General features: G+C 35.9%; 1 protein-coding gene across 2 annotated transcripts in view; it reads right to left on the minus strand.

Moving 5' to 3' along the window:
• The window catches only part of ITGAV (integrin subunit alpha V), an 86,646-nt gene that overhangs the window by 22,755 nt on the left and 50,250 nt on the right, over positions 1-13,641 (minus strand). For both annotated transcript variants that reach the window (XM_030850173.3, XM_030850182.3), the window contains exons 11-16: positions 12,869-12,921; positions 12,263-12,465; positions 7,513-7,704; positions 5,040-5,085; positions 3,342-3,449; positions 774-832 (exon numbers count right to left, since the gene is read on the minus strand). In XM_030850173.3, coding sequence (XP_030706033.1) covers positions 774-832; positions 3,342-3,449; positions 5,040-5,085; positions 7,513-7,704; positions 12,263-12,465; positions 12,869-12,921 — 661 coding nt within the window. The remainder of the gene's footprint in view (positions 1-773; positions 833-3,341; positions 3,450-5,039; positions 5,086-7,512; positions 7,705-12,262; positions 12,466-12,868; positions 12,922-13,641) is intronic.

Genomic DNA, 13,641 nt, shown 5'->3' on the forward strand with positions numbered 1-13,641 from the left:
TGTTCTGTTCCACCCACCCTGTGAGAAATAGCAAGCTCCTGTTTCTGGCCTCTTGAAATTGCCATTTTGCCTGTGCAAAATACTCCTCCAGACATCGCTTAGCTCTTTCATTTCCTTCAGGTCTTTACTGAAAAGTTACCTTCCAGAGAGACCCGTTCTTGCTACTCTATGTGAACTTTCACGCGCAAACACACCCCCAAGAGACTCAGTCCTCTATCCAGAGCTTTACTGTTATTCCTTAGCACATATACCGACAAATCTCCACAACAGTTACTTAACTCTCCTACCTTGCTCTCAGAATCACATAAACCATTTTTTGGACCGGAAGAATCAAGTTAGAATTTGCTGTGTGGGCTAAATTTAGTGGTCTAACTTTTTTTCCTTCTCTCTGTTTCTAAACCACCTCTACTCTGGAGATGACTGGGGCTTCTCTAAGACAAAGTATAAACTTTTCAGTAGGTCACTGACTTATAAACAATGATACTTATTTCTCCTAGAGTTCACTTGTCTCATAATGATAACTGTTTAACATTGTGAAGGCCATATTTACCACTAACTGTTCACAATGTCAATAAATGTATTATTTCTGAATTGGCTTAAGAGTTGCCAAACAAAATAATTATGTTGCAATATTAAATGTCTTTAAGCATAAACATTCAAATAAAAAAGCAATAACAACTATTTGAATAGCTATTCAAATGTCCTAAAACATTTTTTAAGTGCTATGTATGCAGCGTCATTAAAATAATATAATTTTTCCATAGAACACTTACTAAGTTTCGTGGGAAGTGCTCCTTTGCCATCTGCCTTTAAGCAGAACCTGACATTAAAACTGTAGAAAAATAAAAAATAAATACAACTCCCATAATCCAGGTTAGACATTTTTCCCATTTATATAGCATTACTTATTTGTTTATTTATTTATCTTGGAATTGGAATTACAATTCAAACTTTAAAATACCAAAAAGTCACAATGCCTACAATTAATTTTTATAAAAAGACAGTAAAAGAGATTATCTATGCCTCTCTTATTCTCTTATTTATTATTTGAAAAACTCACTATAGGTGACATAATCTGATATTACCATGTAACAGTTTCCCCCTTTCCCCCCAAAATACACAAAGTAGATGAAATTATAGTATATTGCTTAAAAAATTAAATATTTACACTATGCCAGTTTAGGATACCTAATACCCTCTCATTCTTCATAATAATCTATTAGATAAGCTATCATCCCTATATTACAGATTGAAAACTGAGGCTTGGATGTTATTAATTTTCCCATTTTCATGGAACACATATTGAACAGAATTAGAATACAAACTCTAGTCTGTACGATTCTAAAACTTTTGTCGTTGTTACACTTTTGTTACACTGATAATATTTATTTTTTGTTGTTGTTGTTATACTTTTGTTACACTGATAATATTTACTTAGCTAGACATTTTTTTATTATGACCCAAATCTCACATTTCTTTGTTTTTAAATCTCATATTTCTAATACTTAATTCACATTGTGAAGCCTTATATCTTTCTTTATGTCTTAATGTTATTTTTAAAACATGAAGCTATACAGAACAATCTAATTCATCCTTCAGTAATTTAGGCATGTTTCCTTTCATGGAAAGGAATGAGACAAAAAGAAGAGAGAAAGAAAAGAATTTCCTAACCTCCTGTCAAGCTTATAGAATCTGTTGATAAATTTAAATGAGGGAAATGACAGTCCAGATTTAAAATAAATGTCTCACTTATGAAAAAGCCCCATAAAGCTCCCTTTAATTAGCAAGCTCCTCTAGAACAGTATTTTCACAATTTATTACTAGGTTATGACATCAGTTTAATGGGTGTGTCCAGCATCTTAAAAAAATGAATATGTAAAATTGAGTTAAGTATCAAGGGTGAGATTTCATGAAACTTTTGTTTTAATTACATGCATGTGTTTACTGGATTATGATGTAAAATGTATTTCATCCTACACGTCATATTCGAAAACATATGAAAGCTACTGGTCTAGTTAGTGTATTCGAAGCCTTCACCTTGTTGCCATAATCATAAGCACATCATCAGCCATGTGCAGCAACTTCACCAGGACACAAAGGGTGAGCGAAGGGATGGAAGTCAGTAAAACTTACAAAATCTTGAGAACAACTTCACTGCCAGTCAATGAAAATGAAGACTAAATATTACTGAATTTTTAATGCAATCCAATGAAAGAAATAAAAATTTTATTATATACATGTTTATTTAATATATTTTATTATAAACAAAATTTTGAAAAATGATTTTAATAACAATAATACATAATTCAAAAACAAAATCAGAAAAAATATCTTTTCTTTTTTTTTTTTAAATATCTTTTCATTAGCTCTTCTGAAGGAAAATTTTCCCAGCTTCCAATCATTTTACCCTTCTTCTGTAAGTTCTCTCTGATTTTTCTATGTGAGCAAGGAACATGAAGTGAACAGTGTTTCCCAAAGTGGAGTACTCATGGTGAGGTTTTTTTTTTTTTCCTTTGGCCGTGCCATGCGGCTTGCGGGATCTTAGTTCCCCGAGCAGGGATTGAACCAGGGCCCGTGGCAGTGAAAGTGCAGAGTCCTAACCACTGGACCACCAGGGAATTCCCCATGGTGAGTTTATATATGGGTCAAGACTTTTCATTATTAATTTTATGTTTGTTTTGACATGTATGAGAAAGACACTGGTTTCTCTATTTTATTTTAATATGTTTTAAAGTAAATCATGAGTCAGTTTAAAGAAAAAAGCCTTAAGAAAATTATAAATACAGGCAGAATGAAAACATAGCAAAAAAATCATACAACATAGAGAAAAGTAACATACAAATAATGGAAATTTAAGAAATACTGGACTAGAGAAGAATTCAGACATGAAACTTACAAAAATATATTTTTCTTTAGAAACTAGTAAAAGAACAAATAGAAGACCAATACATTAAAACAAACTATTTTTTTCGTACAGCTAGTCACAGATATTAAATCTGAAAAAGATCATTAGTTTTTAAAAATTAAAATGAAAATGTTCACAGGCTTGTTTAGCATTAAATATGAGTTCTGAAATCTTATTGGCTTTATTTTTTAATATATTCACTGAGATGCATAATTTTTTAAAATTAGTTTTCTACTAGTTTATAGCATATTTCTAGAGCCTTCTACATATCTTCTTTGGAACAATATTTCTATAATTCAATCTATGACAAGAAAATAGAGTGTACCCATAGAAACTGCTTTAGCAATATTTCAGCCTCCCCCTCCATTTTCAATTGTTTTTATAATGACTGAACCAATAATCACAATAATAACTATTACTAAACAAACATCCTTACCAGGAAACTTTGAGATCTGTCCCAGGCAGTGGGCAGGTTTTATTGTCTTGATTTAAAATGCTAGGATATACTTCAAGGCCAGCGTTTACAGTGATAACTGGTCTGGCCCTGGTTTAAAAGAAAAGAAAAGAAAAAAAAAGTTATTTAAAATGTTAGATTGATCTAAGCATTTCAGGTTCACATTCATTGCATATACAGTGTGATGTTCACTAAAGCAGTGTTTATAATAGCAAAAAGAATGGAAACAGCCTAAACTTAGCATGACGAAATATTCCAGTTTGCCTAGGACTGTCTTGACTTTATCAGTGAAAGTCCCATGACCTGGTAAATCCCCCTCAGTTCCAGGCAAAGCAGGACCACTGGTCACAACCTATCTGAATGCAGCCCATTAAAGCAAGATGGTTAAACAAGTTGTGGGATATCTACCTAATGCAGTGCAATACAGTGGGGGAAATGAGTGCTGTAAAGCCATCTGTGCTAATATGGGATGATAATAGCCAAGACATAATGAGAGGAAAAAAACACCATGTACAAAGGATGCATACACACACACACACACACATAATTTTTTAATGCTCAGAATACTTCTGATAGGATATACTAATAAAACTAGTAACTGGTGTGAGAGGAAGTATATTTCTCTTATTGTATGCCCTTTTTACATTGCTTGAATTTTTACCACATGTATGTATTACTTTGTTAATAGCAATTTAAAAAACTGAAACAATAAATTAAAATACAGTTTCCAAAGTTCAGATGCACAGGTTTACGCTCTGTACAAAAATACAGCAGCCTCAAGGCAGTGTATCTGTCTCAATCATGATAAATCCTGGAATCTGTACAGACACAAGCTGCCCCGAGAAGCACAATCAAGTTGACCCATCACAACCTCCACTACACAGTACCAGTGTTAGTTTTCCTGCCATGTATAAGCACAGTCCATAGAGGAGTAAACATCTTAATCTACTTGGGAGGCTAGTTGATATTGTAAGGCACGAGGAATTGATGAAATTCAGAGAAATACTGGGAATATGTATGAAGCTGGGAAATGGAGATATGTGGATTTATACATATTGCTCTAATAAAAATATTCATTTGGGGAATCATTACATACTGCCCTTGTGGTCACAGAATGCTATGGCACAAACACCAAGTTAAGTTCTTGTCTCTTAGAGGAAAATGTAAACTCCTCTAATTTTAAACTCATATAATCTAAAACACAGGAGAACACCTTTGAACATAATTTAAAGAACAAAAAGGGAAAATTCTGAATGCTTTCCTAAATAAAAAAATCTAGGGCTTCCCTGGTGGCACAAGTGGTTGAGAGTCCGTCTGCCGATGCAGGGGACACGGGTTCGTGCCCCGGTACGGGAAGATCCCACATGCCATGGAGCAGCTAGGCCCGTGAGCCACGGCTGCTGAGCCTGCGCGTCTGGAGCCTGTGCTCCGCAACGGGAGAGGCCACAACAGTGAGAGGCCCGTGTACCACCAAAAAAAAAAAAAAAAAATCTATAGCTTTCTCTACTTTGGGATCTCCTTGTATCATTACTACTTGCCTGAAGCAAATCTTAAATAGAAAGAATAAATTTTATCATTACTTCAAGAAAATTAAACTGAAATTCAAACACTGGTGCTTAACTATAAAACTTTCATATAATTCATAATATTCCTATATTACCAGATAATGGAAATGCTTACCTGTATAACACAGCTCTATCTACACCAAAAGCTCCTACAATTAAGTCTTAAAAGAGAGCAGAAAAATATGTTAATAATGATTTTTTTTAATTCACATATCATTCCATAAAGCTCTCAATGCATATAATAAAGATACAGACATAGTCTCAAAACTATTCTTCATTAAGTGGTTGTAAGACAACATCTAAAAGGCTAAAATGTATATGAAAACTTAAAATATGCTATCATCAATGGCAAACACTCATCATAAAACTAATTTTTTCATCCATCCAGGTAGACAAGAATCTTTTTAATGGATACGTAGTAAAATTCAGCAACAATAAGGAAGTGTATACCACGCAAACACACACACATCCCCAAAGGAAAAAGCTTTATAGATGCCTGTGGATTTTACAATTTCATTGTAAAATTTCTCTTTTTCATTTACTTATTTTGTTTCAAAAACAAAACAAAACCAAAAAAGCACAATACATATACACTTGATCCTTGAACAACATAGATCTGAACTGCGCGGGTCTAGAACTGTGCAGGTCTACTTATAAGTGGACTTTTTTTCCACTGAAAAAAGTCCACTTTTTGTTCCACATACTATAGCACTACACAACCTAAGGTTGGCTGAATCCGCAGAGGTGGAACTGTGGATACAGAGGGCCGAGTGTACAGTTAGTTATATGTGGATTTTTGACTGTGCAGAAGGTTGGCACCCCTAACACTCACGTTGTTCAAGGGTCAACTGTACTTAGAATGCTTAGAATGACAGCAGATAGCATCCAAATCAAAAAGAATAGAATGCATTAGTTTTTATATGTAGCTGGTACCACTGGTTCACAATTAGGAAAAAATGAAATCAGAACTCTCTCTCAGTATACCCAAGCTAAATTTGACGAAGTCCTTTCTAAGCAGAAAAGTACATGAGAAACCATAAAGACAGGTACAATGGATTACATAAAAATTAAGAATTTCTTTATGCCCCCCAAGAAAACATGACAAAACTGAGAAATATATGTAAGAGTTAAGGAGTTAAAACCCTCGATATTTAAGGAACAGCCACAAGTTTAAAAAAAATGAGTGAAAGAAAAGAAAAACAACATTCCAATAGAAATGGAGAAAAAAAGATGTAGAAAGGAAATTCACAAAAGTAAATATATATATGCAAGCAAACAAAAATGCTTATTACCCTCACTAATAATCCAAAACTGTAGATTAAAACAAAATAACATTTTCCACCTATCATATAAAGTTATTTTAAAAAGAAATAAAAGATGACCACCAGTGTGGGCAGAAATGTGGGAAAATAACTCACTTACTGCTGGTAAGTGCTTTAAAAAGTTGCAAAACCTTCTTTAGAGGGATTAGGATTGTAATTTGACAAGGTGTATCAACAGCCTTAAAAAAAAAAGTGCCTAATCTCTGACATAGCAATTCTAGAATTTTGTCCTAAGGAAATAATCAGAGGAATGCACCGGAATTATATATAAGGATACAAATGCCCCAAAATAAAGTTAAATAAGATATGATACAAATATTTGATAGAATGGAAAACATAAATTCATGCTTCAGAAGAATAATAACATGGGGAAATACCTAATACTTTAAGTGAATAAAATATGCTAATAACAGTGCATAATTGTATTTTGTTAAAAAAATTGTGTGAATGCACTGGAAAAAAGAAAGCATATTGAATGATATGCTTTGCTATATTCTCTAAAAGTTCTATAATAAATATATTACATTTATAACAAAAAATTCTTGAAATAACAGTAACATAGATAAGAATCAACTTCATGTCCTGTTTCTAAAAGCACTTCAACATATTATATATTGAGCTCATTAACTGTTTGAACAGCAAAGTAATTAAATTTTCCGCATTATATTTCACTTAAAGAGTATATCCGTTATGATCCTAGATCCATTAAAATATTCCAAAGTATATAAGAGCCAGAAAAAGGCCTCACTTCTTGTACCGGCACAAACCAGTGGGCAAGCTTGGGCAAATTACCTTTCTCAGTCCTTTTTCTCATCCAGAAAATGACATAATAATGAGCTGAGCTACCTCATATTCCTCACCAGCCTTATTGTGAGAATTTACTGAGATAATATATTTCATAAAAATCACGATGATTAGTCAAGTCCATAAAACTGCTAGACCATTAAAAACAAAAAGAGATGGCTGACATTTGAAAACTTAGACTAAGCTTTTGTTTATAGCTTCCACATTCTGACATTTCATTACAGACTTCAAGACAATAAAAGAAGTACGTGCTTTATATTGGAAGCTCCCAGGAAACAGCTGTCTGTGCTTTGTATGCCCTCAGTAACGAGAACAGTGCCTTGAGCAACAGCAAGGGCTTGAACAGTAGTTGAAATACTGAATTTAAATGATTTATAACAGAAATCAAGAGAGCAGTAACTAATACTACTTGCTATTAGGACCGAAAAATCTAAGATGCTCTTTGTATTTCTAGGAAAGCACCTGGATATCCATTCTTGTCTATATCCGTGGCTCCTTTCATTGAATAGCCGAAGCTTGGTGGCATGCTCCGAGCAGCCCACTTCCCTTCAAGGATCTGAGATGGTATCGCATTCAAGCCTGTGGGTCTTCCATTGAAAATATAAACAATTCCTTTTTTATCTTCACCCCCATATGGAGCAGCAATTGCAATATCTGAGGGGGAAAAGGAAGAGGGGAAGAGGGAGGAGAGGGAAAAGAGGGAGGGGAGAAGGCGAGGAAGAAAGGAGGAAAGGAGAGTGGGAGGGAGGACGGCAAGGATGGAGAGAAGGAAGTCTTAGTACTCATCATTATTTCTGTGGAAAAGATCTTAACATCTTTAGAACCCATGTATCATGTTTATCGATTCAAAGTTCAGTAGGGTACTCTTTTTTTTTTTTTTAAACCAATGCCATAAAACCTTTATTTCCACTGGGATCGCATGTACAATTCTCTTCTCTTTCTGGGAAAGAACTTTTCCCATTCCCCATTCCAGGACACATCCTGGCCATTCTCTCCTCTCCCTTTGGCTGGGCTACCCCATGGGACCTAGGAGACTTCCTGCGGCCGGGAGTTGCACAGGAAGCAGAGGCAGCTGTGGTCCCACGGCACCCTCATGTGGTGATGTCCAAGATAACAACCTACTACTCAAAGTAGGAAGCCCTCGAAGAAGGAATGAGTCCTCTGGGCAGCCAGGCTCTCTACTTCAGGTAAAGCAGCCATGCGTGGTGGCAGTAGGGTACTCTTAATTCAAAAGCAACAACCAAATTCAAGGAGATTCAAGCAAAACTGTATGGAAATGACATTAATTTGGAGCCAGATATTCCAGGTCTGTCCGGGTTTGTCCAAGCTTAATTAATCACTTGGACAAATCGCTTAACCAGATATTCCGGGTCTGACCTTGGACAAATAGCTTAACCATTCTGGACCTCAAATGCCTCATCCTTAAAATAGAGGGGAAGGGACATGTAAAAAGATTCCTCTAAGGTTCATTCTAGCTCTTAAAATTCTAGTTAATTTAGTTGGGCATGGTTTTCAGGTTTTTTGAGAAGTCAACCTGACTCAGAAAGTTGAAAGTTATGATTTCATCTCTATCTTGCTCAACTTATACTGAAATGAAATAAACAATAAAAAGTTTGAAATGCTTTAAAAACAAAACAGTACACCAAATAGTCACTATGACCTTTCCTCACTCTAGAATATATTACAAATAACTATGCCCACTTCGCTCTATCTTTGCTGGTCCCACCCTGGACAAGCCATTCTCATTCTTTGCCTGGATCCCTAAAGCAGCCTAAGTGGCCTCCTACTTCTACTCTTGCCCCTATAATCCATTCTCTTCAAAACTGCCAAATGTTAATATCATGTTATCTTCCTTCTTAAAATCCTTATTTCCCAAAGCATTTACGTGTTACCTGGTTTGTCCATTCATCACCCCACTCCCAACCCCAAGTCTACCCTCACTCACTCTTCCTACCAATCCCGGCCCTTTTCTCTGTTTCTTAAACTCAGCAAGCTAGTCCCCATCTCTGGATTTATACTTGCTGTTCCCTCTGCCTTAACAGTTCTTGCTCCAGAGCTTTTCAAGCTTTGCTCCTCCTGTTTGTCCAAATCACAATTCAAATGTCATCTTGTCAGAGAGGCTGGCCATGCTATGGAGCAATGCACTCTCCCCTCTCCATCTAGGTACTCTATCACGTTACCTTGCCTTTTTCTGTTTAAACCCACAGCCTTTATCACTATCCGAATTTCCCCTTTAAGTGTTTACTCTATGGCTCCTCCACAAAACATAAATTTCATGAGAGCAAGGATGTGTCCATCTTGCCTATGATAGCCCCTATGTACCAGCCATTCCGAACTGACTCTATTTACTTAATATACCTGAAATGTTTTCAGCCCCCTCAATGCTGCAACCCCTGAGACATCAAAGACACCTTGGTCACTCGTCTTTTCTTTAAGACCATCATGCCCAAGAATATCTCAAACACTGTGATGACTACATTCCAGTGTTTACTTGTTCACATTAAACTTGCTCCTACTGATGCTAAATTCCTTAAGGACATGGATGGGCTCTAATTTATCCTCTCATTTTTAGCAGTTAGAACAGTGCTTGGCCTGCAGTAAGCACCAACTAAGAATTTGTTACCCTTAAATAAAAAGTAGTATTTAAATTATGTAAGAGTCCTTCCTTATCTTTTTCAAGTTTCAAAAGATAAATATAACTTCTAAATTGACACGTGCATTAAGAAAGTTTTAATTAAAATACAATTTTCCAACAGAATATGGCTCTACTGTTGAGAGATGGTTTTTAAAAATTCTCCTTACCTTTTCTAAACCTTTCATTATTTTGTACATTCTAATCATCTTTTCTCTTGGCTGGTATCTGTCTAGTCTGGAGAGCCCTACTTTTTCATGTCATCAGTCTCTTCCTTTGATCATTTTAGTTTCTCTTTTCTGTGTTTTTTCCCTCTGCCTTTCTGGAGAAGTATTGACAAAAACTCCACATAATTGTGGAACATAATTTTATTGTTTTGTTTTCGGCAACCCTCTTGATGATACCTAGGGTTTTTCCAGTGGGTGTAAGTGGAAAGGGAGGAAATCAGCAGCAAAGACATAACAAAGAGTCAATGTCATCAGGTCTGAACAAGGAAAAGATCCAGGTTACAACTAATCCTTCATTATATGTATATATAAACTATATATACATATAAACTACAAATACATATATATATACATATATAAACTATATAAATATAGTTACATAAATAACAGCTCAGATCATTTTCTCCTGAAGACACTGTCAGTCACAATCTACTCTTTGGGACAATAAGACCCCCAGGAGACACTTTGGGAGAATAAAATCATCCTCTATGGTATCTATCTCTAAAAGTAAAATCTCTTTGTAAAATCGTTGTAAACCTCGATATTTTTTAGCTGTCATTGCTTATAATTTTTGTGTTCACAGATAATACATTTTAATAGAAATAGGGAAAACAGGATGAGATGTTGTCTGGATCCTGATATTAAAGAAACATTCTTTAAAGTGTGTGGACTATCCTCAAGACAAGATGACAGCAAACACGTCCAGGCTCTACCAAAACACCTGGAGACAGGCCCAGCTATAGCAAAGAACTCAGGTGTGTTCAAGGTAGAACCTCGAATCTGGCCCTGTGTTTTCTAGGTAGTCTTTGTTATCAATAAGTAATGATTTGGTCTGTTCTATAGTATTCTTTTACAGTTCTATGTTGAACTTTATACCAGAATTCCATTTGATTTATGTTAAGTTCTCTTGGTGGTAAAAAATCTTTAAGACTATTTTAGGAAGCAAAATGTCCCCTTGAGTAGTTTTTCACTAACAATGAAAACTTCTAGGGTGAGAGATGACACTTCTAGTGTGACATAAAACTACCCACAAGGCAGGCGTGGGGTCTTGAGGCCAAACAAACATTTCCCTTTTCTACTACTAACTGGGAGATTTGAGAGTCATCTGCATTTTTGAAGCTTTCATCTTAATTTATAACTTTCTTTACATTTTCAGGGGCATATCCCTATATATTGTTGATTATATAAACAAACCAACAGTTCAATTCTTCATTTTGTGACCTCTAGAAAGGTTTTTAGCAGTATTCTTTTTTTAAAAAAAAAAACTTGGTAATTTGTAATCTATATTTTACTCTATAGTAGATGCCAACTTTGATTTTTAAAGATATCTACAGCTATTAATTAAATTTTTAAATGGGACTATTATAAAACACTGAGCTTATACCTTTTTACTTGTCCCCATGAAGGGAGATATAACCTCCCGCAGAATATTCTGGACAGCTACAACAATAAAATATTAGTGGCAAATAATACCTTTGAGGGATGCATTAGGGTCAGCATTGCCTTGACAATATGCCTGGGAGCATTTTTTACACTTGTATCCAAATGGACAGCAGAGGGCACTGCTGCTAAGCAGGACAGAGACACAGAAAAGCACCAGCTCACACTGGGCTCCCTGGGAGTGCAAGCTCCTTTCTAAAATGAACCACTTTGATAAACTGGGAGATTGGGATTGACATATATACACTACTATATATATAACAGATAACTAATAAGGACCTACTATGTAGCACAGGGAACTCTACTCAATACTCTGTAATGACCTATACGGGATCTAAAAAAGAATGCATATATGTATAACTGATTCACTTTGCTGTACAGCAGAAATTAACACAACATTGTAAATCAACTATACTCCAATAAAAATCTTTTTTAAAATTAAGCACTCTAGGGCTTCCCTGGTGGCGCAGTGGTTGAGAGTCCGCCTGCCGATGCAGGGGACACGGGTTCGTGCCCCGGTCCGGGAAGATCCCACATGCCGCGGAGCGGCTGGGCCTGTGAGCCATGGCCGCTGAGCCTGCGCATCCGGAGCCTGTGCTCCGCAACGGGAGAGGCCACAACAGTGAGAGGCCCGCGTACCGCAAGAAAACAAAACAAACAAAAAAAAAAATTAAGCACTCTAACGCTCTAATTTGAGGCTGCATGAATAATAACTCATGAGAATCAATTTTTGAAAATTTTGCTCTGATTTTTAAGGAAAACGAGCAACTTGTCATAGAACCTCGTGTGTCACTCAAATCCTTCTTTCCAGGAAGGAGGTTTGCTCAAGTGAACTTCTACGGGTGGGGTACAGGACTTTTCCAGGTGGACACAGAAAATCAGGACACACAGCTGTTATAAACTTTGACCTTACCATTGAAGCCGTCCTGGTCCAGATCTCCCAAAGGGGCTATGGCACTGCCGAACCTTGCAAAGACCTCAAACCCATTCAGTTTGGTTGTCTGGAAGTCTCCCGAAGCTCTTTGCAGAGACACTGAGACCTGCCCCACCTCCTGCAGTTTGCCATCGGAACCACGATCCATGAAGAGAGGCGCTCCAATAAATACGTCTGCGTAACTAAAAAACATAATCTTTTTCACCAAAAGCAAGATCAAATTCCATGTGACTACTAATAATCATTTTCTTTCTTATTAAAACTCACGTTTTCCTCTTTCTACAGCTCGTATAGCCACATTTGAAATGATCATTTCTAATTCAAGCCTTCCTTCAGCTCTTTTAAGAAACTATGAGTAATTCATAAAGTTACTTTATTCCTTCATATTATAAAAGCTATTGAAAGAAATTATTAACAACATAAAGGTTTTCTAGTATTTGTGATTAAGGTTGCTTCAAATTGGTTCCTTAAATAGAAAGATTAGCAGGAAGGGGACAGAGAAACAGAAGAAAAAATGTTTAGTTTTAGTAAAGCGTTCATAAACACAGAGGAAAACTGTTTCTGGAAACATTTTTTTAAACTTACTCATCCCCATTAATGTCAGTGGCAGCGACAGAAAATCCAAAATATGCAGCCATCTGGATAATAAGATGAAAATGAAATGTTTACATTTCATCCAACTAGCTTAGACAGTTAATATTTGTTGTATATTTATGAAATAGAAAGGATTATTTTTTTCTCTGCATATAGTGCTTCAATCTAAATTTCTTCTTTCGTTTATCCTACCAAAACAATGACAATCAGTTAATGAGGCTTGCATACTCTCCTAGATTTACTGGCAAGACATAGCACATGTATATCATTTTGGTGTCTTCAGCACATGCCATTTAAGTCCAAATACAATCAAGCCTCCTTCCAAGGCCCCACCTACTGTCTCCCTTCCTCTCCACTTACCCAAAGCACACCAGACAAACACACTACCAGAAAGAGAGACAGTCACAAACAGACGTTTCAACTGAACCCAAGAAGTTATAAATGATGCCTATGCAGTAAAAATAATAATTATTAATAGGTCATAAATGGTTCTTCCTATGTGAAACCACTACAACTCTAAAGAAATTACTGTTCGGAAAGATAGAGACTGGAATTCATTTTTGTTTCACATCTCAATCAACTATGTGCCAGTGGTTTTGCTTTTGACTTACACACAGTACAAATGTACTTGGTTTTATCATGGGCTTGTTTTGCAGAGGGAGAAAGAATGTCCTCTCCCCACCACAGGAGACTGCTGGCCATCACAGACAGAGCAGCCTGGCTGGAAATACATGTGAAAAAGGAAAGTTCTAAAGAGACTCCGA

Source organism: Globicephala melas, chromosome 7, assembly GCF_963455315.2.
Source record: "Globicephala melas chromosome 7, mGloMel1.2, whole genome shotgun sequence".
NCBI lineage: Eukaryota > Metazoa > Chordata > Mammalia > Artiodactyla > Delphinidae > Globicephala > Globicephala melas.